The 23,280-nt window shown below is 52.6% G+C and overlaps 2 protein-coding genes across 2 annotated transcripts; one reads left to right on the top strand and one right to left on the bottom strand.

Moving 5' to 3' along the window:
- The first annotated feature begins 223 nt into the window (after positions 1–223).
- Positions 224–6,465, top strand: FOXP3 (forkhead box P3). The gene is made up of 11 exons (XM_052663612.1): positions 224–433; positions 953–1,057; positions 1,147–1,285; positions 1,667–1,754; positions 1,824–1,928; positions 2,795–2,882; positions 3,059–3,139; positions 3,914–4,064; positions 4,736–4,812; positions 6,015–6,116; positions 6,316–6,465. The coding sequence occupies exons 1-11, from the start codon at positions 224–226 to the stop codon at positions 6,463–6,465; spliced, it is 1,296 nt and encodes a 431-aa protein (XP_052519572.1).
- An 831-nt stretch (positions 6,466–7,296) lies between these two features.
- CCDC22 (coiled-coil domain containing 22) lies at positions 7,297–22,104 on the bottom strand. The gene is made up of 17 exons (XM_052663172.1): positions 21,955–22,104; positions 20,651–20,828; positions 14,821–14,953; positions 13,959–14,062; positions 13,740–13,806; positions 13,462–13,640; positions 11,306–11,500; positions 10,740–10,802; positions 10,527–10,646; positions 9,704–9,823; positions 9,495–9,611; positions 9,288–9,389; positions 8,872–8,979; positions 8,522–8,617; positions 8,248–8,307; positions 8,095–8,169; positions 7,297–7,665 (listed from the first exon to the last, which is right to left on the bottom strand). The coding sequence occupies exons 1-17, from the start codon at positions 22,002–22,004 to the stop codon at positions 7,552–7,554; spliced, it is 1,881 nt and encodes a 626-aa protein (XP_052519132.1). The 5' UTR covers positions 22,005–22,104; the 3' UTR covers positions 7,297–7,551.
- Positions 22,105–23,280: the final 1,176 nt, after the last annotated feature.

Genomic DNA, 23,280 nt, shown 5'->3' with positions numbered 1-23,280 from the left:
GTAGGCACACCTGTGTCCCTGACACCAAGTATGTGCGTGCACATGCACACACATGTGACCAGAGCTGGGGTCCCTTTGGGACAGTCCCTGGCCAATGCCTGCTCTGACCAGAGGGGGTGTCCGCATGGTTCAAACAGTTAAGTATTTCGTACACGCACAGCCCAGCACACATGTAACTTCCTTCTTCTTGTGTCCCTGCAGCCTGCCCTTGAACAAGGACCCAATGCCCAACCCCAGGCCAGCCAAGCCCTTGGCCCCTTCCTTGGTACTCAGCCCATCCCCAGGAGCCTCACCCAGCTGGAGGGCTGCACCCAAGGCCTCAGACCAGCTGGGCACCAAGAGCCCGGGGACAATTTTCCAAGGCCGGGATCTCCGAAGCGGGGCCCACACCTCCTCTTCCTCCTTGAACCCCATGCCACCATCACAGCTGCAGGTAAGGCCTAGGGTCCAGGATAGGGCAGGCAGGGTGGGGCACCTGGGCCTACAGGTGCCGACCTTTACTGTGGCACTGGGAGGGGGGGCCCAGCCGGGGCACAGGAAGTGGTTTTCTGGGTCCCAGGCAAGTCTGTGACTTATGCAGATGTCATGGGGCCAAGAAAGTCCCCACATAGCAGGTCTCAGAGATTCGAGGCTCTCGCCGACCTCCCAACCCATGTCTCAGGAGAGGAGACCCCATCATCATCCCACAGGCATAGCTGTGTGTGTCTCCACCCCCATGTAACAAAGGGCTGGGGGCCCACAGAGGTAAGGTGACAGGATGGAAGCCAGCTCCGAAACTTACTAGCTGGCTTGACCTTGAAATAGTCACCCAATCTCCCTGAGCTTCAGTTTCCACATATGTGAAATGGGGATGGTCATAGTACCTAGTAGGCAGGGTTGCAGTGAGGAGTATAGGGATTAGACGTGTAGAACGAGCATAAGGATAGCATGTCACCCACCTGCCTTCCCCCAGATGCCCACAGTACCCCTTGTCATGGTGGCACCCTCTGGAGCTCGGCTGGGTCCCTCGCCCCATTTGCAGGCGCTCCTCCAGGACAGGCCACACTTCGTGCACCAGGTACCAGCTCAGCACGGGTAGGGAGGGTGGAGCAGGCGGGAGAACTGGGGAGGGGACCAGGCTGAACCACAGCCCTCATGTGCCCCCAGCTCTCAACGGTGGATGCCCATGCCCGGACCCCTGTGCTGCAGGTGCGCCCACTGGACAGCCCAGCTATGATCAGCCTCCCGCCACCCACTGCTGCTACGGGGCTCTTCTCTCTCAAGGCCCGGCCCGGCCTGCCACCTGGTAACACTGTACCCCGCAGCTCCACAGAACCCCAGAGCCCCCAATCCTTGAACTAAAGCAGTGTGGGCTGCTGAATCACGGCCCTCGGGGGGCCAGAGGGGTCAGGTCTTATCATCTTGGAAACTCCAACCTCTCAAAAATGTCAGAATCTTAAAGATGTAGAATGTCAAAATCCCAGAACCACAGATCTTTTGCAAAGTTAGTCGAAATGTCAGCACAGTCTTTGAGCTGCTCTACAGAAGCTTTGGAGGTTAGGGACCACAGAGCCCCCGGGAGTCTGGGCCTGCTAAACTCAGAGGGGGTCGGAAGCTCAAAACGAGAGGCCTGGTCGGGGCAAAGCTTCAGAGCCTGGCACCCAGAGGTGCCCTGTCCCCCCTGCAGGAATCAACGTGGCCAGCCTGGAGTGGGTGTCCAGGGAGCCAGCACTGCTCTGCACCTTCCCAAGCCCTGGCATGCCTAGGAAAGACAGGTCAGTGTGCAGGGCTGGGAAAGCTCCCTGCCCTGCCACCCCCGCCCCTGACACTCTTTGTCCCCCCAGCACCCTTTTGACTGTGCCCCAGGGCTCCTACTCACTGCTGGCAAATGGTGTCTGCAAGTGGCCCGGATGTGAGAAGGTCTTCAAGGAGCCAGAAGACTTCCTCAAGTGAGTGAGCCAGGCCCACTAGGCCCATTCTGGTCCGGGGGTAGGGGGCAGTTTGTGGGAGAAGGTCTGGGGGTGCTGGTTTCAGCTCAGGCCTTATCCTGATAGGGAGTAACATGAAAGAGGCAAAAGCTGAGACTGTGGGTTCACAGCCTGACTCCATCACTCACGGGCTCTGATCTTGGGCAAATTACTTAGTTTCTCTGAGCCTATTTCCTCATCTGTATAATGGGGCATCACAATAGACGTGTGTGCTATGATTGCCTCCATTTTACAAAGAAATTGAGGCCAGCGACGTTAAGTGTCTTGATCAAGATCACCCAGCTTCTGAGCAATAGCCAGGCCCCAGAATCCACACTCCTAACTGCTTTGCCCTGCTACCCTGTCATGCCAACACACCAGCCTGATTTTATTGATCCCCAAAGTCCCAGATCCTCACAGTGGCTGTTGCTGCCTCCTCTCAGCCCCATCACACACACACACACATACACATACACATTCTGTTTCTATCTCACACCCACCCCCTTCTCCAACCATACCCAACTATCAGTGGCAACTCAGTGCATCCTGTCTTCATGACCAGGCCTTTGCACAGGCTGTCCTCTCCATCTGGAATGCCTTTCCCACTCTCACTTACCTGACCCGCTCTCAGCTCACTACCCATCCATCATCATCTCCGGCACCCTGGCCATAGATGCCAAGTGGCATGCGTTGAAGGAATGACAGGGAGACTGAGGTCAACAGAGGGGAGGGAGGCTGAGACTCTGAAGAGACCTTCCTCCCAGAGTCTGAGCCCTTTCCCCTCAGAATGTTGAGCCAGAAGGCTGGGCCCACCATGGTCACCCGCGTGGACTCTTCCCCCTACCCAGGCACTGCCAGGCAGACCATCTCCTGGATGAGAAGGGCAGGGCGCAGTGTCTGCTCCAGAGGGAGGTGGTGCAATCTCTGGAGCAACAGGTGATGTGGGGGCGTGGTAAATGGTCAGTCCACCCCATGCCAGGAGCCAAGCTCACCCAGGAAGGGGCCTGGCCTAAAGGAAGGGGGCAGGGCACTCCCAGGGAAGACCACAGCCCGGGCAAAGAAGTGGAGGAGAAAGAGCGGGTCGAGGCCTCACTCTGTGCCTGTCCTCACAGCTGGTGCTGGAGAAGGAGAAGCTGGGTGCTATGCAGGCCCATCTGGCTGGGAAGATGGCCCAAACCAAGGCTCCATCTGCGGTGAGCCACCCCAGACCCACAGGTGGCATGGATGGCTGGGCAGTGGGAGAGGCTCCTGCAGGGGGCAGGGGACCTATCCTTGCACCCAGGTCCTGGGATCTCTGGGCCCCTGTCCTCAGCTCCAAACATACCCAGACCTGGGAATCTGTCGCTTTCTGCTTACAAATTCTCTGATCTTAAGATCCCTAGACATCATGATCTTGAGTTAGCAAAGCAACAGCAAATCACCCAACACTGAACACAGACCACGTGCTGCTGGCAGAACCACCTATATAACTCACAGGGCCTGGTGCAAAATGAAATCACAGGGCTCAGATTTCAAAATAATGATTGCAGAACATTAAACAAAGTGCCAGGCCCTGGGCACCTGCAGCGATCATATAGAAGCCAGCCCTCGGCATTAGGCATTGTTTCTGAGCACTTTGGTGATGTTACCTTATTTAATTCCTCATGATGCCTGTGTGAGGTAGGTATTGCTATCATCCCCACTTCACAGATGAGGAAAACTGAGGCCAGGGAGGCTTGGGTGACTTCCCCAAGGTCCCAGTTGGGTGGCAGAAGAGCCCAATTCAACCCTAGCTTGTGGCCCCATCACTGGTGCTCTACACCCATTTGTCCACCTCCACTCTAATAAATATGATTTGTGCTGCTTCGTCGGATTCTACATCAGAGTGGAACTGAGGACACTCTTGCCTTTGTTAATAAAAACACTTATTTAAAACTAAAGTGCAAAGTTTAAGCTTCTGGGTCACCAGCCCCTCCCTCTTCCCCCAGGCATCATCTGACAAGGGTTCCTGCTGTATCGTAGCCACTGGCTCCCCAGGCACCACCGTCCCGGCCTGGCCAGGACCCCAGGAGGCCCCCGATGGCCTGTTTGCCGTGCGGAGGCACCTCTGGGGCAGCCATGGAAACAGCACATTCCCAGGTAAGGGTGGTGCGTGTCCTACACTGTGCCCCCGACCCCTCATCTCCCTAACTGGTACAAGGTAGGGGACCACTCTTCCCTACCACTGCCACCCAGCCTTTAGGAAATGGCAACTGCTTGCAAAAGCTTCCTTTCTGGAATTCCATGGCCTCTAAGCCCCCGTTGTGGTCTCAGATGTCTAGCCCTGTCTTCCCTGGAGGTTGGGACTCACTCACTCTGAGCTTCAGCTACTCACTGCATTTGGTCATCAGGAGGGAGAGAGCTAGCTTAGTAATTCCCAGGGACTCTGTCTCCCCACCACCAAGAAAGCAGGGTGACTTGCCGAGCTCACCTTGCCCTGCCATCCACAAGGTCTGGGCTATGGGTTTAACAGGGATCAGGACCTTTGAGTGCCCTCCTGGCCCCGCCACTTAACCAGTTACATCCCTTTGGTGTGGAAGTTACTACTTTTAAACCTTGGGAAGAATAAGCCCTATAGTGGTGGGAGCAGTGTAAAGAGGAAATGGTATCATTTACGTAGAGTGCTTAGCCAACAGTGGTTGTGATCCTGGAAAGCGGTGTACACGGTGGGATTTCAGGCATGCAGACTCGACAGCTGGTGGAGAGCAGAGGGTGGGAGAGGGAGTGAGGAGTTCCCAGATGGCACCTGATCCCTCCCCACCTCTTGACAGAGTTCTTCCACAACATGGACTACTTCAAGTTCCACAACATGCGGCCCCCTTTCACCTATGCCACCCTCATCCGCTGGGTAAGCCGGGTGCCAGGCGGAGGAGAAGGAAGAGAGGGCTGGGGTGGAGGACCTTCCCCTCACCGAACACCCCCAGGGGGGCTCCTGTGTGAATAAACCCATGCCTTAGATGTGATCCCCCATCTACACCCCAAACCCACACCTCAACTGCTATCCAAGCCATGGCAAGCCAAGAGCCGGCCTTAAATCCACCCCTTTCCTAACGACCACCTCAACCCCATGCCTAACTGCCTCCTGGGCCCCCAAACTAATCTGATCTCTGCCCCTTCCCCTATGCCCACCTCAGGTTCACCCTAACTCCTTCCTCAGCCCTGACGTACCCCAGTCTGTCAAGACATCCCCCTGCTAGACCCCATCCCTAACCCCTTCCTTGTAATACCTGACCCTTCACCTCACCCCATCCCAACCCCTTCATCTTAATCTCCCTAATGCTTTCCCCAAGGCTTCACCAGATCCCACCTGGACCTTCATCCCAGGCCCACACCTAACCCTACACAACGCCACTCGTTCACCTGCTTCACCCCATCCAAACCCGGAGGCTCACTGCAGCCATGATCACCGACCCCTGATGCAATTCCATTCCTAAATCCAAGCGGATCAAATTCCCAGACCCTCAGCCTCACTCCACACCCAATCCCATCCCTGATCCGTAGATGACCACACACAGTCAAGACCTAAGTACAATCTAGACACAAAATAACGAGGCCCATCTCTGCCTCCTGACCTAATGCTACACGTCACCCCACCCCTCACCTTGACTCACCCCAGCTCATCCCCAGCCTGACCCTTAACCAGTCACTTCTCTGACCTCTAACTCTGCCGGGCCCTTTACTCCTTCCAAACCCCTACCTGTACCCCACCCCTGGCCCTTAAACTTCCTAAACCCTGAAATCTCATCCCACCCCCATCCCGAGAGCTCCACCGGGAAACTCCACCCCAGAAATTTAACTTCACTCCAGCCCTGACCCTGAACCTGACGCCACTCCAACCCCAGCCCTGATCCTTCACCTAACCCCATCCCAGCCCCACCCCCACCCCACTTCTAACCCTGTCTCTGACCCGTCTCCCCTCACCATCTCCCTCCCTTCCCCTGTCCCCACAATTCCACTCAGGTCAGAGGCCAGCCCAAGGTGGGCCAGTGCCCCTGTCAGGCTGCATTTGGGGGAGCAGCTCCCCTCACCCACACACCCCCTAACCTCCAGGCCATCCTGGAGGCTCCTGAGAAGCAGCGGACACTCAACGAGATCTACCACTGGTTTACACGCATGTTTGCCTTCTTCAGAAACCACCCGGCCACCTGGAAGGTGAGTTCCTCTGGATGGGGCAGTGGCTGGGAGGGCCTCAAATGCCACCACAGGTGGGCCTGGGAGGGGGCTTGGAGGCGTGTTGTGAAAGGGCAGGAGGTCAGTTTGGGGTGGGCACTGTTGGCATCAGTGCATGACTGCCTGATCCCCCCACCCCCCTGGCCCTGGCCCGGCTGGCTGGCTGGTCCTCCTTGCACAGAATGCCATCCGCCACAACCTGAGCCTGCACAAGTGCTTTGTACGCGTGGAGAGCGAGAAGGGGGCTGTGTGGACCGTGGATGAGTTTGAGTTCCGCAAGAAGAGGAGCCAGAGGCCCAGCAGGTGTTCCAACCCCACACCTGGCCCCTGATCTCAGAGCCAAGAAGAGGAAGGAGGACAGGGGAGGGGATCAAAGTGGCTGGGGGCAGGGGTGACCAGCCCTGGACGTGCCCGCAGGGACCAAGAAGTAAGGTGTGCACTGTCCTGCCAGTCAGGGACCCCACTCCCCAGCTGACCACCCTCTTGGATCACATGCTCTGCACCAAGGATGCTCAGAGGGACCCCAGGCCCAGCCCTGCACCCACTCCCCAGCCCCCTGTGACGGGCTCCTCAGCCAAACTGAGACTTCACAACCAGTCACACACAGAGCCTGCCTCAGTCACTCACAGTTGACCTTGGAACTGGAAAAGGACACATAAGAGTCATAATCCTGTCCCCTGGACTCCATACAAACCCCCAAAACATGAAGAGCCTGCCTCAGTACACTCACACCACCTCAAGTTTGCAGTCACACAGTCACACCCACACAGAGTCAACCCACGTCCCCCAAAGCACATACCCACAGCCGGCTTCCAGGCCCACAGGTGCAGTGTCACATGAGGCAGGCCCTGACAACAGCACAGAAGCAGCCTCAGGACCTTCAGGAAGTCAGGCTCCAGAAAGCCACCCAGACGCATGCACGCAGGTCACACACGGTAATGCATGGCTCCCGACAAACATGCTTGGTCACACAGACTCTGAACTCACCAGCATATCTCATGTGCACATGCACACCCACACAGCACCCTGAGGGGCCTCCGGAGTCCCAGGCAGATGCCCAGGGCTACACACACCAACTCACCAAATGTATCCAGTGTCTCACCTGCCACCCACCCCTCCCCCACCCTGAGCCCTGCACCCTGTTCCATGCCTCAGCTTTGACTGCAGACAGAGCCCCTCATTTATTTGAGATCCAAGACCCCAACCCCCGCCCCATGCCCTCCACAATAAACTGAAGCCAAGCTCCCACACTCTGGATGATTGCCCCAGATAAGGGTCAGGGTGAGGTGGGCGAGGGTCTGGGGCCAAGGCTGCAGCAGGAGGAACTGGATGGTAATCAGAGGGCATAGCGAGGGCCAGTGCCACCAGCACTCCATATCCCTGCCTGAGGCCGGGGGCAGACCTCTGGTGGGGCTGCTCAGGCCTCGCGGACCTGGCCCAGGAGCCCAGCGTTCTCCTGGCGAAGGGCTCGGTAGTCCTCGCGGATCTTGTCCAAGTTGCTGAGGGTCTTCTTGCCCATCTCCGTCTCAATCTAAGGCAATGTGAACCGCAGCCCTTCAGCACGCAGGGCCCCCTTCCCAGTTCCTGCTTGCTGCCAACACCCCACTGCAGCCACTCAGGGCCCCACTGTGCTCCTCCCACCCCCTGCCCCAATAACAGCCTACTCTGTTCCACCACCGGTCCTTAGCAGATGTCACCCATCCACCTGAAGCATCCTTGGCTGTGTGGCAGGATCACCCAGCCCATACTTAAGCTGAAGCCTCTGCCGATGGCCCTGGAGGCAGGTATGAGGACCCTCAGGACGGAAGGCGGGGGTCAGAGCAGGCCACTGGGTGGTTCCAGGTCACACAACCAGTTACTAACAGGCAGGGCTAAGACCCAAGCCATTGGCTAGGTCTGGTCCCACAGCTTCTCTGTCCCCTGGCCTGCCTTGCTGAGCCCTCCCACCCCCTGGCCTTACCTGCTCCTCCAGGTCTCGAACTTCCCGCATGATCGTGCCTGTGTCCTCGATGGTCTGGATAAGCTGGCTGCAGTTCTGGGGACAGCAGGAGTGGAAGGCTTATACCCAAATTTGTCTCCTCCCCAGCCAGCCCCCAGGCACTTTTCCCCTCACCTCGTGCAAGGCAGCTAGATACTTGTAGGCCTTCCGAACAGCATCGTCCTTTTTGGCATCCTGATGAAACGGGATCTTGAAGGTGTCAGTGGGCTGTTCCTGCCCCGCTCCCACCCCACCCCCACCTTCTCCCCACAAGGCCACCCCTTCCCACTCCTCTGACTTCACCTTCCATGGGGCGAAGCCAGGCGCAAACGTCAGTGTAACTACAAGACTCACACCTGGCCCAAGCCCACCCACCCCACCCCTGCACCCAGCCCAGCCTGCCCCAAACCTTGAACACAAGTTCATCAGTCACTGCAAACGTCCGGTCCAGCTTCCCAGACAGAGAGTTGATTTCCTTCTGAAGCTCCTTTGTGTCAGACAAGATCTGGCAGAGACCAGGGTACCCGTGAGCCCATGTCTGGGACAGGCAGCCAGCCAGCTGAGGCCATATTCATGCTGTCACATCTAGACAGGCTCAGGGGTGGCTGGAATGGACTATGTGGGGCTGTGCTGTGCCAAGTATGGCCAGATAGCTCTGGCTTCCATAGGGTGTGAGGTCCCTGTGTCACCCTCAACACACATCCTGCCCTTGGGCATGTCTGCCTGCGTGACCCACCTTCCACAGCCACAGTGGTGTACCTTAGTGATCTCTTCCTTCTGCTTCCGGATGTTGCCCACAATCTCCAGGATGCGCTGGGTATAGGCCAACCGGGACACATCTTTGGGCAAGGTCTCAAGCTCTGACACCTACACAGAGACAGCGGGTGCTCCTCTTGGACCCACACCTCCCCCACTCCGAGCCACCCAAGGCCCCCACACAGGTCTTTGGTTGTTGGTTGGTCAGTTGCTTCAGTCATGTCTGACTCTGCGACCCCATGGACTGTAACCCGCCAGGCTACTCTGTCCATGGGGAGTCTCCAGGCAAGAATACTGGAGTGGGTTGCCATTTCCTCCTCCAGGGGATCTTCCCAGATCAGGGATCAAACCCATGTCTCCTGCATTGGTGGGTGGATTCTTTACTGTCTGAGCCATCAGGGAAGCTCCACGGGTCTTACCAGCTGCTTGTAGACCTCCTCCTTCCGGCGGGCTTCTTCGGCAGCTGCCCGAACACTCTGGTGCAGCTCCTGGATCTCTGCCAGCCGTCGAGAAGATTCCAGCTGCCAGGGTCCCACAGAGAGAGGGTAGTGAGGCAGAGCACAGGACTAGCCCCCTAGGGAGGGACTGAACCTGCCCCACCCGTGGTCTGGGACCCCACCACCTACCTCTCTGCAGTCCTGGAGCTTTCGGAGGTGGCGGTACTCAGCAAGGAGCGGGACCCGGTGCTTTTCCCACTGACCCGCCAAGTGGATGACCCGCTGGGCACTGCTCTCTACCACAAGCTAGAGGGTGATGGTGGGAGGGGGCTGCAGATAACAGAGGCTGGGCCCGCTCAACTCCAACCCTCCCAGTCCAGCCTCAGCACCAGCCCCACCTGCAGCTTGGCGAGGTTGGCAGCCCCATCGGGCAGCAGCTCCACCGCCTGGCTCTTCAGACGCAGGGCTTGCTCACGCTCCACGATGCTGAGCTCACTCTGCCGACACTCGGTCTCCACCTGGCACCCCAGAAACCCTTACTCCCAGTCAGTGGGGGAGCCCAGCAGTGGGCCTAGAAAGCCCTGGCCCAACCCCCACAGATGATAATACATCCCTCTAACCCTTATGGCTTCCCAGGTGGCGCTTGTGGTAAAGAGCCCGCCTGCTAATGCAGGAGATGCAAGAGATGGGGGTTCGATCCCTCGGTCAGGAAGATCCTCTGGAGGAGGGCATGGCAACCCACTCCAGTATTTCTGCCTGGAAAATCCCATGGACAGAGGAGCTATGGTCCATGGGGTTACGAAGATTCAGATACAACTGAAGTGACTTAGCATGCCCCTATAGGCCCCTCAGACCCCTCCCAATAGCAACAGAGACATACAAGCAGAGACAGGCACCCACAGAAGAGCCCTCTGACTCCTTGACCTCAACACTGACTCCCCTGGAAGCCCCGAGGAGGCCCACAGGCCCCTCCAGCGCCCATGGACAGTCACACCCCTCCCGACTCTCACAGACAGCAAGGCACCTCTAACTCCTACAGGTTCCGCACCCCGCTCCCACTCCCCGCAATTCTCCTGAACCCTCAAGAGTCCCACAGGTCCCCAATGGCTTCCATGAACCTTTCTGACATCTGCAGACCTCTACAGAGTACCCTCAGCCCCCACAAGTCGCTCTAAGCACCCTAGGCCCGACCTCAGTGGGCAGCCCCTCCCCCACCCTCACCTGCACAAGGTTGATTCCCAGCGTCTTCATGTTAGCTTCAGCCTCTTCAATGTTGTGGTTCACCCCCTCCAGCTGCTCCCGAAGAGACTCCAGCTCCTGCTCCTGGGCTGCCCACGTGTCCTGGTAGACAAAGGCCAGGCAGGGTGGGGGTGTCAGGCCCAGTAGACAGCCAAGGGCCCAGGATACCGCCCCACCCACCATTACTCTGCTCACCTGTTCAGGCCGCTGGGAGGTGGCTGGCACATCTGACACCTGGGCTGCCTGGGCCTCAGGCTCCTGGGGAGGGAGGAAGGAGCATCTTGGCTGTGGGAAGGCCCGGGCCCTTAGCCAACCTCAACCTCCTGTCGGTGCCCTCCCAGCAGTACTCATGTACAGTGCACTGATGGCTGTCAGAATACGTGTGAGGATCAAGGCACTCTCTGTGACCCTAGACTGGAGTGTTTGCTTATAAAAAATCTCCATGACCCTGACACAGCTCCTGCCCACCTGCCCATGAGAGGGGTGAGGGCCCCTCCGGGTGACCATCCAAGAAGAGATGTCCAGAATAAACTCTCCAGAGAAAGCTGAGCTTTGCACAAAGAGCAGTCCTACACATTTACACGGCTCCCACCCCTGGACCCTTTCTCCACAGAAGTTCCCAAGAAGCCAGGGGACTCCTCTGGGTACCCACCCCAGAGGGGAGCAGGCAGGTCTGGTGGGAACAGGGGCCTCGTGTGGAGAGTGTGGTGTGTATACCTACAGCAACCCTGGTGCCAGCAGCATGCCCTAGCCCCACCTACCAGATGGAAGGTAAACTTCTTGGAATGTGTGAAGCGGGAGCCTTTGGGAGCACCAGGCCTGGTCCCAGCACCCCAAGCCTGCAGCAGTTCTCCCAGGTCTCGGGTTTGTTGGGGGGGCCCTGGCCGGCCCCAGGTCTGGCGCAGATGCTCAGCCAGGTGCTTCTGTAGCCGCTGCCGCTGAGCCCGTGTGTCCTCCTGGAAACAGTGGAAGGGGGTGGAGGTCTGCTGGGTACCCAAGGCCATGCCTCCACCAGGGAGCTGCCTGACAAAGGGCCACCCCCAAGTCGCACCCACCCTCCAGCCTCTCCAACAAGAGGACCCGGCCCCACTGTCTGGGCCCACCAGCCTGGGAGCTCCCTGAGGACAGCCCCATTTTTCTCCACCCACTCGGCTCTCCACGCTGGAGGAGGCTATGGGAAGGGAGAGAAGCCTGCAGCCCCCAAATTAGAGACCAACACTGAAAGGACATGTGGGGACAGAGTGGAGACTAAGTCAGATGAGCTGGGAAAAGAAGGGGGCGGAGGCAGAGTGGAGCAGAGATATGAGAACAGAGGCAGTTTTGAGACAACTGGAGAAATCTGATTATGAACTCAATGTTGGGTAGTATTAAGAGGTCACTGTTCATTTTCTTAACTGTGAAGATGGCCTGCTGGTTGCATTAAAAAGTGAACGTCCTGGGGCTTCTCTGGTGGCTCAGTGGTAAAGAATCCGCCTGCCAATGCAGGAGACACAGGTTTGGTCCCTGATCTGGGACACTCCCACGTGCTATGGAGCAACTAAGCCTGTGAGCCACAACTGCTGAAGCCCACATGCCTAGAGCCTATTCTCTGCAATAAGAGAAGGCACCTCAATTAGAAGCTTGCGTACTACAACTATAAAGTAGCCCTTGCTTGCCACAACTAGAGAAAAGCCCACGCAACAACAAAGACCCAGCATAGCCAAAAATAAACAAACTTTAAAAATTTATTTTTAAAAAGTGAATGCCCTTTTGAATTACAAGATGTCTACCTAAGTATTCAGAGTTAAAATGACATGATATGTCCCCCCATCCTGAACGCCCCTCCCACCTCCCTCCCCACCCCATCCCTCTGAGTTGTCCCAGAGCACCAGCTGGGACACATGTACACCCGTGGCTGACTCAAGTCAATGTATGGCAAAAACCACTAAAATATTGTAAAGTAATTAGCCTCCAATTAAAATAAATTAATTTTTTAAAATGACATGATATCTTGGATTTGCTTTAAAATAATACACACAAAAAATAAAGAAGAGATGAGGAAAGATTGGAAAAATGCTTGGATTTTTTTCTCTTTTTTTGGTTGCACCACACAGCTTGCAGGATCTTAATTCCCTGACCAGGGATTGAACCCGGGCCTGGCAGTGAAAGCATGGAGTCCTAACCACTAGGCTGCCAGGGAAGTCCTGCAAAATGCTGTAATTGAAGGTGAATGACAGGGCCATAGGGCTCATGAAACTACTCTCTCTAGTTCTGTGTTTGAAGTGCCTGTAAGTTTTAAAATGAGAGAAAAAGATAAAGACAAAACAAATGGCAGTGGGGGAGGCAGAAGGGGACAGTTATAGAGGTAGACAAAGTGGGGAGGGGATGGAGACAGACACTGAGGTGGACAGAGGGGATATAGGGACAGATAGAGGTAGACAGAGGTGGGGGGACAGTACAGAAATGAGACAGTGGGGGGGGCGGTGCAGCAAAACCACAGAACGAGAAGGTCAGTGGTGGGAAGAGATGGTCAGAGATCTGGAGGCTGTAACTGGTGATGACGACAGAGAGAAAGAGGAAGCGAATTGGGGGCAGGAGGGAGGTAACAGAAGCAGGGAGAAAGGGAGGAGATCCTGATGGCTCTGGCTGCCCGTGCACAACCTTCGGTGGAACATCACCCTCGGAGGAGAGCAGCATTACCACTCATGTCTCAGGGCAGGACACCGAAGCTCCGAGGGGCCATGCTGACTTGTGTGAAGACTGACTCTCTGGCTCCAGTGTTCTTTCAGGCAGGGAACCAGGTAGTTGTACACAGAGAGGAAACAATGGAAGAAAGGGACAAAGTGGGGAAAGGAGAGGGCAGAGGACTAAAGGGAAATGAAATGGGAGCTGCGGGGAGGAGTGGTCTCATCAGCAGGGGCCAAGCACCAAGCAGTACCTGGGCGGGGAGGCGGGATGTCCGGTGGCCCCAGGCCTCGTCCCCAGCACGGTCCCGGCCTGTGTGCTGGCAAAGCTGGATGGCATGGTGTTCGAGGAGCGAGGCCGCCCTGGCAGCCAGCTGGGGCACCTGGGTGGGAACTGGTAGCAGCAGGGGACCTGCCTGGAACTCCCGGGACTCTAGAGGAGCAACAGAGTCAGCCAGCCCTCCAGCCTCACCACACGGGCAGGCCACCTCTGCCCCCTCCCTTCAGCCCCTCTCCACAGCCTCCTGCTCACCTCCTCTGGAGCTCAACTCAGGCATGACCAGCCTGCTGGCATGGAAAGGCTTCTGGTGGGCTGAGCCCTGGTGGGAGAGCAGAATCAGAGAGCCTCTAGGGTGAATTGTGTTTCGGTTGCGGGGGGCAGAGGGAAGGGGCCAAAAACCTGAGCAAACAACTGGGGACATGGCAGGCAAGGCAGTGACAAGCAATATTAACATGAGTTGAGGGGTCCCACCTGGAGGTACTGTAGTTTAGGAGTGCGAAGGAGGGGTGGGACCCAGGGCAGGGCCAGGTGGTCCCGGATTCGGCTCCCGATGGCCCGGAGGATAGCAGATTCACCTAGGGGAGAGGGGAGGGGATGTCAATCAGGTGACAATGCCACAACTCCAAAAATGCATATACCCTGGGAGAGCAGCCTGACCCCTCACAGAGATACATATCTATGTAGCTATCATTTTCACAATCATTCAAGGAACACTTATTAAACGCCTACTCTGTACCAGTCCCCATTCTAGACCCTTAGGCTACCTCAGGGAACAAACTGATAAACATCCTCCTGCCCTCCCAGGGCAGCAGGCTGATAGAGGCATGACCGAGGTCATAGGTACAATGTAGAAAACTGGCAGGTGGTTGTCAGGAAAGGAGGCTAAGGACCAGGGAGAGGAAGATATCGTTTGGAACAAGGCAATCCAGGGAAAGCCTCCCTGAGGTGACACATGAACAGGAAACTCCAAGGGGTAAGGGAGTGAACCATGAGGTTACCTGGGACAGTAAGCCAGCAGATGCAAAGGCCCTAAGGCTGGAGTGGCCTGATGTGTCTGAGGAGCATCACTGAGGCCAGTGTGGTTAGAGTGGGGGCAGGCAAGGCAGGAGCTAAGGCCACAGGACCGTTCCAGCACCAACTCCCCACCTGGGTCAGCCCAAGCCCCAGTTCCCTCCCCCTGACCTGTATCCCCCTCCCCACCCTAGTCCTCCCGCTTAGCTTTCCCTAAGACACATACTCCACCCCCACCAGTCAAACTTTTCACCCCTTCCTCTTCTCTCAAGCCCCACAACACTCTCTCCCTCACTTCCACCACACCCCAGGCACCCCATACCAGCAGACTGGTCTGCATCCTCAGAGGCATCAGTGGGCAGACGCTCAGCCAAGAACAGAAGCAGGTCTCGGAGGTCAGGCTCACTGGGGTAGAGGAAGTTCTGATAGCCAAGCTCCAAGGGGTAGCCCAGGTCCTGGGGGTTGGAAAGGGTGACACCTGTGAGTCTGGCAGGCAGGATCGTCCTGACCTGAGAGCCGAGGGCAGAGACTGCAAAGGCTACCGTGCTTTCACCAGCCACCACCCCCTGAACTTTCCCTTGGCTCCCCACGGCCTCCAGAACTTTAAAGTTAAAGCTCTGGCCTTGCTAAGTATGATCAAAATCCAGAGGCCATAAAAGAGAAGATGAGTGTTTCTGAATACACAAAAAAAATTTTAAAGAAAAAATATAATGAGCAAAGTCAAAAGCATAATAACAAGATGGGAAAAATAGTATTTGGAGTTGATTTTTTTTTTTTAAATTTAAGATGTTGCAACTGGCTGTCACATATCCAGCCTCTTGTCTGCATTCTTTTTTAAAACATTTATTTATGTTTAATTGAAGGATAACTGCTTTACCATATTGTGTTGGTTTCTCCCATACATCAACATATCAAAGGCAAAGAGTGAATCTACCTAGTATATAGCATACATGCTAAGTTGCTTCAGTCGTATCCGACTCTTTGTGACCCTATGGACTGTAGCCCACCAGGCTACTCTGTCCATGAGATTCTCCAGGCAAGAATACTGGGTGGGTTACCATTTCTTTCTCCAGGGGATCTTCCCATCCCAGAGATCAAACCTCCGACTCTTGTCTTCTGCACTGGCTTTACCACTGGTGCTAGGTTCTTTACCACTAGTGCCACTTGGGAAGCCCACCTAGTATATAAAGAGTGCCTAAAACCACACAAGCCGAAAGACCAGTAGTGCAACAGCAAAGGAGGCAAAAGATAGGAACAGATAGACAATTCCCAGAAAAAGAATGAAAAAATGGTCCTTAAACATACGCAAACATGTCCAACCTCACTTACAAGGGAGACTTGAATTGAAAGCACACTGAGCCCCAATGTGAGTATCACTGATCTGGGACAAACTGACATTATGTTCTCCTGAAGTTCCACTTGGGTAGAGAGATACTATCACTGGCACAGAGGTACTGCCCCAGTCCTGAATCTCGTCATGAACAAACAATCAGATCAGATTGTGCGCATTCCATCAAACGACCAGCCTCCTCGCTTCAAAGACATGGGTCATCGCAAAAAGAAATAAAGAAAAACTAAGAAGGACTGCTGCTGGATACAGAAGATTAGAGATATAACAGTGAAATAAAATGTATGATCCTTGATTGGATTCTGTAATTGGAAAAAACCAGCTGTAAAGGATATCTTTGTAACTACTGAGGAAATCTGACCATGTACTAAATATTAGATACTATTATTCTATCAATATTCAATTTCATGGGTGTGATCATGGTACTACGGTTATACTGGTGATTGTCCTTTTATCAATACTTAGGAGAGGTGCACTGAAAGTTTTAGGTATGAAGTATCACAATGTCTGCTGCTTTCAAATGGTTTAGAAAAGAAATGTGTGTGTGTGTACCCAGATAGAAAAGAATGAAGTAAAATGTTAACAGTACAGAAAGTAGGAGAAAGATGTTATGTTTCTATTTTCATTTTTCCTTAAATTCAAAAGTTTTTCAAAGTGCAAAACTAGCAGGAAAACTATATGGAGACACTATTCCTCACCTATTGAACAGGCATCACTCTGACACTACACTTACTCAGTGCAAGACGCTGTGGGGAAACAGATACTCTCTCATACACTACTGTCAGGAATACAGAAATTAAACAATCCCAATGAAGGTGATTTGGCAAAACTTAACAAAATGACACATGCATTTACTCTTTCACCTAGCAATCCTACTTCTAGGAGTTTACCATGAAGATATGCCTCCAACAATTGATGAATATAGATGTGCAAGATTATTCATTATAGCATTATTTGCAAAATATTGGAAACTCCCTAAATGTTCAAGCATAGGAGAGTAGTTGAATAAACTACAGTGCATACATATAATGAACTACTCTGCCACTGCAAAAAGGAAAAAATGAGGAAGAGCTCTATTGTCTGATATGAAATGATTTCCAGGATATGCTGCAAGAGGGGAGAAAGGATAAGAATTTAGGTATATGTTCTCTTTTATGTAAGAAAGGGGGGAAATAATATATATTTATATTTGCTTATATCTTCATTTTTTCTGAAAAACTGGAAAGATACACAAGAAACTAATCAAAGTAATCCCCCTCTCAGCAGCCAGGTAAGGGTAACCAGGTGAATGGTTTGGAGTGCACATGAGACTTCTCAAGGTATCGCATCACTTCTGTCACACCTTGGAGATTTCTTTTACTCTTTCAGTAATTAACCATCTTTCACCTAGTTAACAATTCTTGTTCTTTTTTAAGAAACTGTTTATTTTCTCTCAACTGAATTTCCATTTTAAGAGTTTGTAGAACACCTTAAGACCCCTCGGTAGTTGTCCCTCCCCGTTCAGCAGGCTGGGCAGTGAGAGCTGCAGACAAGTCTTCAGTGGCAGGCTGCTGAATAAGCACAGAAGGCACATGGGCACCTTCAGACCAGTCCACCACCTCAGGCTGAGCTGCAGCTGGAGTGGTCCATTCACCCTGAAATTCCTCCTTGGTCACAGCTTCTCAGTTGCCACCTGCTCTTCCTTTTCAATCTCTTCAAGATTTCTGTAGAAGTAGAGATCAGGCTACACCTCTCATGGGTATTCACGTGAGGTCGTGCCACACAGGCACAGAGCATCCACCACATCTGACCCACTGAGTGAGCTCCCCTGTTATTGCATGGGATAGCACTGTCCACATCCTGCCGAGAAGAGTCTGTGTTGCATCGAGCAACAGTAGGCAGGTTAACGTAAGAGGCTTCTGTGAGAGGCTTGTGGTCAGCCCTGGGATCAGTAACCACCAGGAGTCTTGGCTCCTAGAAGGCTGCCTGGATCTGGTTAGTAAAGTTTCCAGGAGTGAAGTGGCCAGCAACAGGAGTGGCTCCAGGGGCAGCAGCAGCAAACTTTAGCCCAGCTCACTGGCCAGTATTCCTGGAGAATGTGACACTGACATCAGCTGGGTTTTCAATGGCAACAATGGCATGAGCTGCCAACAGAAGCTTCTCCTAGGTTCTCTTCAGATTTATGATGTAGCTGTCATCACTTTTCCTTCTGTAGATATAGTGTTCCATCTGGAAGTCAAGGTTGGTGCCACCTAAGTGGGTTCCTGCTGCAAGGAATTCAAGGACCTCCTCCTTCATCTGTAGGGTATCAAGGGCTCCGGACACTGTGAAAGTTCCCCTTTAAGTTACGATGGGAACCCAGAGCAATGCCATATGGACCCGTGTCTAGGTAGTGTCAAAAGGCAACAGTTCTTCATATTAAATTTTCCCTATTCAAATTACTGCTAGGGTTTCTGTGTCTGGACTGGACTCTGATAAAAAGTGACCTCCATAAAACAGTAAATAATTGTTTTAAAACAGACTATGGGCTTTGGAGTCAAAAAGGTTGCAGCTGAAATCTAGCCTGTGCTACTTGACTCGCTATAAAGCTTTGAACTCGTTACTTAACCACCCAGTTCAGTTTCTAGCTGTAAAACGGGGCTGACAGTACTGTTTCTATGTGGATGCTTTAAGGGGTTAAAAGAAAAAAAAAGGCTTCCCTAGTGGCTCAGATGGTAAATAATCTACCTGCAATGTGGGAGACCTGGGTTTGATCCCTGGATTAGGATCCCCTGGAGGAGGAAATGACAACTCACTCCAGTGAGTTGTCTCCAGCCTGGAGAATCCCCTGGACAGAGGAGCCTGGCAGCCTATAGCCCATGGGGTCAAACACGACTGAGTGACTAACACTTTCATTTTCACTTAAGTGGTAAAAAGGCCCATCAAGATTCTGGTCTGGAGCTGCATGGATTCTGAAAGCAGACTTTCTGGATTCAAATCTAAGCTTTGCTTCTTACCAACTGTGTGACCACAGGCAAATCACTTAACCTCTCTGAGCTTTACTATCCTCACCTGAGTAAAAGGATACCAACAGTGCCTACTTCAGAAAGCTGTCTCAAGAATTCAATGGCTTAATGCCAAGTTGCCACAACAGCCAGCACAGAGCAACACTCAGAAAACATCATGATTATATATAACATCGTTATTATACAGACATATGTGTATTTGGTCACAATGTAGGACATATTTATTTCAGAGGGTCACAGACAAAAAGTGTGAAAACCACTGTCTTTTAAGCTACTTTACTTTGGGTTTTTCCCGACACCTGCAATCAAAGAGTTGTGACTGATACAGAAACTCATTCCAGGAGTGGGGTGTGTGAAATGAAAGACACCAAAATATGGAGGTGGCTGAGTTGCAGAAAGCGGTGTCAGCAGTAGGGCACATGATAAGGCAGACACCAGAAGGTGGCAGTGCTAAGCCAAGGTGGGCTACAGAAGCAGCACCCAGCTGAGTTAAGAAACTTTCTCTACTTGCTTTTGCATCCCCTGAAGAAGGAAATGGCAACCCACCCCAGTATTCTTGCCCAGAAAATCCCATGGACAGAGGAGCCTGGCGGGCTACAGTCCATGGCGTCACAAAGAGTCAGTCACAAAGAGTCGGACACATGGCAGGCTTTCTAGCTGCTCAAGCCAAAGCAAGACTTTGGGGCCAGACAATTATGTGAACTTCTCCATCATTGAAAAAGCCACTCTCTCTTCCCCACACTAAAGGTAGTGTGCAGAAAAGTAGATCACCATCAAATCCAGTGGGAAACAACACTGAGAGAAGCGGGTAACAGAAAACTGGGGGAAGCCTAAGCCCCAGCCCCTCCTCAACATGTCCCACTGTGCCCCCATCTAGACAAACAGAGGACCCACGTTCCCCCTTATAAAGTGCCATTCTCAAGAAGACAGCCCCAGGCCAGAGGACAGACTGCTTGTCTCGAAAGCCACCAAAAGCCCCAGACAGAAGAACCCAAGAACACCTAAGAGCTAGGTGAACCTGAGAGCCGAAGGCTGGGTAGAGGCCTATTTCTAAGAGACAGAAACTGCACAAGCAAGGCACAAATTCAAGAAACCTGACCACCCTGTCCCTTGGGGCTAGGTGGAAAGTTTCACTGTAGTTAACACTATTGGCCCTCTACCACCAAATACTGGGTATGTTGGGTATGCTGACATTCACTACATAGCCACAGGCTGTTGGAATGCAAGAAGCCAGATCAAGCCTATCTGGCTAACAGGGCAGAGAGAAGTTTTAGTGCAGACACTGTTTAAATTAACCAGCATATCTTCCTTTGGATAACCCTCCCTCCCCCAACTCCATGTGATTCTGAAAGAGCAGCTAATTACAGTGCCCTATACGGATGACCATAGGATCCAGGCTGGGCCAATCAGAGTAAAGGTGGTTAATTTCAGCCTGAGCATTTAATCAAACAGGGCTGTTTCAGAACTGGTAAATGGATATTATAGGGTTTAGAAAAGCACTTGGTGCTAAGCTCAAAATATGGAAGCCAGGAGTCACCCAGGTGCAAACTGGATCAACTCATTTGATGATCCTAACAACCCTACTTTTATCATCCCAATTTCACAGAGAAGAAAACTGAGGGCTACAGGGTTTAGGGTCACACACAGCAAGTGCTGTAGCCAGGGTCTCATTACTTAGGCAGTTTGACCACAGAGCCAGCAGCCTTAACCACTAAGTCACAAGGGGAGGTAGCAGAGAGGAAAGTCAAGAGTTTCAAAGGAGTCTGGCGACTGTAAAGGAGGAAGGAAGAGGCTGTGTATATCGGGAGGAAGGCACTCACCATGCAGGCCTGAGCAAGGCTCATGGCCAAACGGAAACGGGCAGACATGGCAAGAGGCAGCAGGGGGCTGAGGCCAGAGCCCACAGCGGGGTTGATCACACGCAGGCAGCGGACCACAGCTTCTACCACCAGCTCAGTGGTGAAGGCTCGCAGGGTCTGCACATCTGGAGGAACTGCCCTGAAGAAGAAGGGGGCAGGCTCAATGAGGGGGATGGGAGCAGTCAGGAAACAGGGATGAGGCATAGCCATGCAGTCTCCTGGAAGCCCTAATACTGGGATGGGGTGGTGAGGATGGACACAGTTCAGAAAGGTCCTCAGTGTTGCTGGCTGGCTTCCATTTGTAAAACTAAAAATGGTGGTGGTAGTGGGAGGTAGTCCTCAGGTCCTAAGACCTCAGTGTAGAATGGTGGATGGAAGAGATCCAAATTCAAAAAATCTCAAATTTCCCTATGCCTAAAAGTCCCAAATGCCTGGGGTCTGGGAAGGCCTAAGAGATGGAATGGTCTCCAGGTTTCTGCGTCCCCAGATATCATGTTCCCTGCATGTCAGGGGCTCCAGATATTGAACTGCTAGGGTTTTGAGACTTGACGTCAGGAAGCTGGGATTTTCAGGAGTTCCAAATGTCAGAGTCCCTGGATATCAAGAACACCTAGTCTCAAGCAATCTGGAAGTCAAGCTCCCTACATGTTGTCATCCTGGGTTTTTAGGACCCTCAAATGCAGGAGTCCCAGTGTGTCAGGGTCACCAGGCATTAAGAACACCAGATTTTAAAGTCCTGGAATTTTAAAAGCCTTAGGTGTTGGGAAAAGAGGTTTGAAGGTTCCCAAGCATCTAGTCCCAGAGGGCTTTGGAGTGCCAGGACCCCAGGGTTTTAAGTTCCTTGGTTCTCAGGACACAGGTGTTTTAGAATCTCCAGATATCAGGGTTCCAGGGTACTGATGTTAAGATCCACAGATTTTAGGAGCCCAGGCCTTGAGATTGCAAGGTTTTAAGGTCTCGAGGTGCCTAGGTCCTGGAGTTTGGGGTTTACCAAGTGTAGGGGTCAAAGGTTTGGGAGTGTGTGTGTGTGTGTGTGTGTGTGTGTGTGTGTGTCTGTGTCTGTGTGTGTGTCTGTGTGTGTCTGTGTGTGTGTGTGTGTGTGTGTGTGTGTGTGTGTGTGTATGGAGGAGGGAGGGTCTTAGGGTCCTGGAGGTTGGATCCCTAGATGTTAAGGTCTGGGGTTTTAAGGTTCCCGGGTGACTGGATCCGGAGTTTTGGAGTCCCGGATGTGGGCATTCCGAGGTAGGCGGGGGCTGTGTCCTTACGTGCCGGCCTGGCGCAGGGAATGGATGAGGATTCGGTCCGCCTCCTCCATGGTGGAGCCGTTTTGGAGTCCGAGGTTGGGTCCAGGGCCGGGTCCGAGGAAGAGAGGCGCAGCTGAGGAAAGCCCGCTCCCCGCTCGCGGTCCAAGGAGTGTCACGGGCTCCGCGAGGAGAGTCGGGAAGTGTAGTCCCGAGAGCGCGTTTGACGCAAGCCGGATGCCTGTCGTACTGGTGTGAATGAGCGCGTGCACGCTTGAGCGCGCAATGGCTTCTGGGAGTTGTAGGTTTTGTTTTGTTTTGCCTACAGCCCAGTGCGTTCTTCCAAGTGCGCAAGGGATTGTGCTGAGCACGCGAGAGAGGGAGAGGCTTCTTGACCCATTCCTTTTAAGGCATTCAACTTCTAGATTGTAAAAGTGTACAAGTTAATTAGGCAGGGGCTTTCGCACAAAGCAACCAGGTTTGAGTCTCAGTTCCGCAGCCTGCTAAATGTGCAACAGTGGGCAAGTTACATAGCTTCCTTTGTCTTAGTTTCCTCATCTGTAAAATGGGACTATTAATAGTACCTGTTTCCTAGGATTAAAGCAGAATTAATTCATGCAAAGCAGCTGTTAAACTGTGTGTGATACATAATACAGTAAGAAAGCACCATGTAAGCTACAGTCACTAGTATTCATGCATTCAATAACTGCTTTATTTTAATGCCTGGAGAATCCCAGGGACGGAGGAGCCTGTTGGGTGCCGTCTATGGGGTCGCACAGAGTCGGATACGACTTACGCGACTTGGCAGCAGCAATGTTATACATATGTGTACACTCCAGAGAATAATTACCTAGTAAACATTCATATAACCACCAGTCATTGAAAAGACCACCCTGTCTTCACTGATCAGTAGTGCCACGTTTGTCATTAAATCATGTGGGACAAAATAGAGTTTGTCCTTAATTACTCTAGCTCTATTACAAGTTTTGATATCTAATATGGCAAGTCCTTCCATCTTGTTATTTTTCAAAGATTTTGCTTTTCTAGGTCTTTTGTATATCAACATACATTTTAGAATTAGTTTGTCAAATGTCAAGGAAAAATCTTTAGAAATTTATTTGGGGCTGCATTAAATCTCTGGATCACTTTGGGAGGAATTGATATCTTCATACTATTGACTATTTCAATTAGTAAATTTAATCTCTCTCTCTATTTATTTAGATCCCTTTTAATCATTTGATAATATTTGATAATTTTTTCCCATGGAGATCTTGCACATATGTTATCTTACGTCTATTCCTGCATACTTCAAATTTCAGATACTTTTGGCAAACGATTATCATTTTTCTT

This window comes from Budorcas taxicolor, chromosome X, assembly GCF_023091745.1.
Source record: "Budorcas taxicolor isolate Tak-1 chromosome X, Takin1.1, whole genome shotgun sequence".
NCBI classification, from domain to species: domain Eukaryota; kingdom Metazoa; phylum Chordata; class Mammalia; order Artiodactyla; family Bovidae; genus Budorcas; species Budorcas taxicolor.
Note: the sequence above shows the minus strand (reverse complement) of the source record. Positions and strands in the feature narration are given on the sequence as shown.

Excerpts from the sequence above, each read along its gene's own strand:
- FOXP3 (XM_052663612.1), top strand. The coding sequence starts at position 224 with ATGCCCAACCCCAGGCCAGCCAAGCCCTTGGCCCCTTCCTTGGTACTC. Across the intron at positions 1,755-1,823 it reads GGCATGCCTAGGAAAGACAG|CACCCTTTTGACTGTGCCCC; the intron begins GTCAGTGTGCAG and ends TTGTCCCCCCAG. Across the intron at positions 2,883-3,058 it reads TGCAATCTCTGGAGCAACAG|CTGGTGCTGGAGAAGGAGAA; the intron begins GTGATGTGGGGG and ends CTGTCCTCACAG.
- CCDC22 (XM_052663172.1), bottom strand. The coding sequence starts at position 22,004 with ATGGAGGAGGCGGACCGAATCCTCATCCATTCCCTGCGCCAGGCCGGC. Across the intron at positions 8,618-8,871 it reads AGAAGGAAGAGATCACTAAG|ATCTTGTCTGACACAAAGGA; the intron begins GTACACCACTGT and ends GGTCTCTGCCAG. Across the intron at positions 8,170-8,247 it reads ATCTAGCTGCCTTGCACGAG|AACTGCAGCCAGCTTATCCA; the intron begins GTGAGGGGAAAA and ends TGCTGTCCCCAG.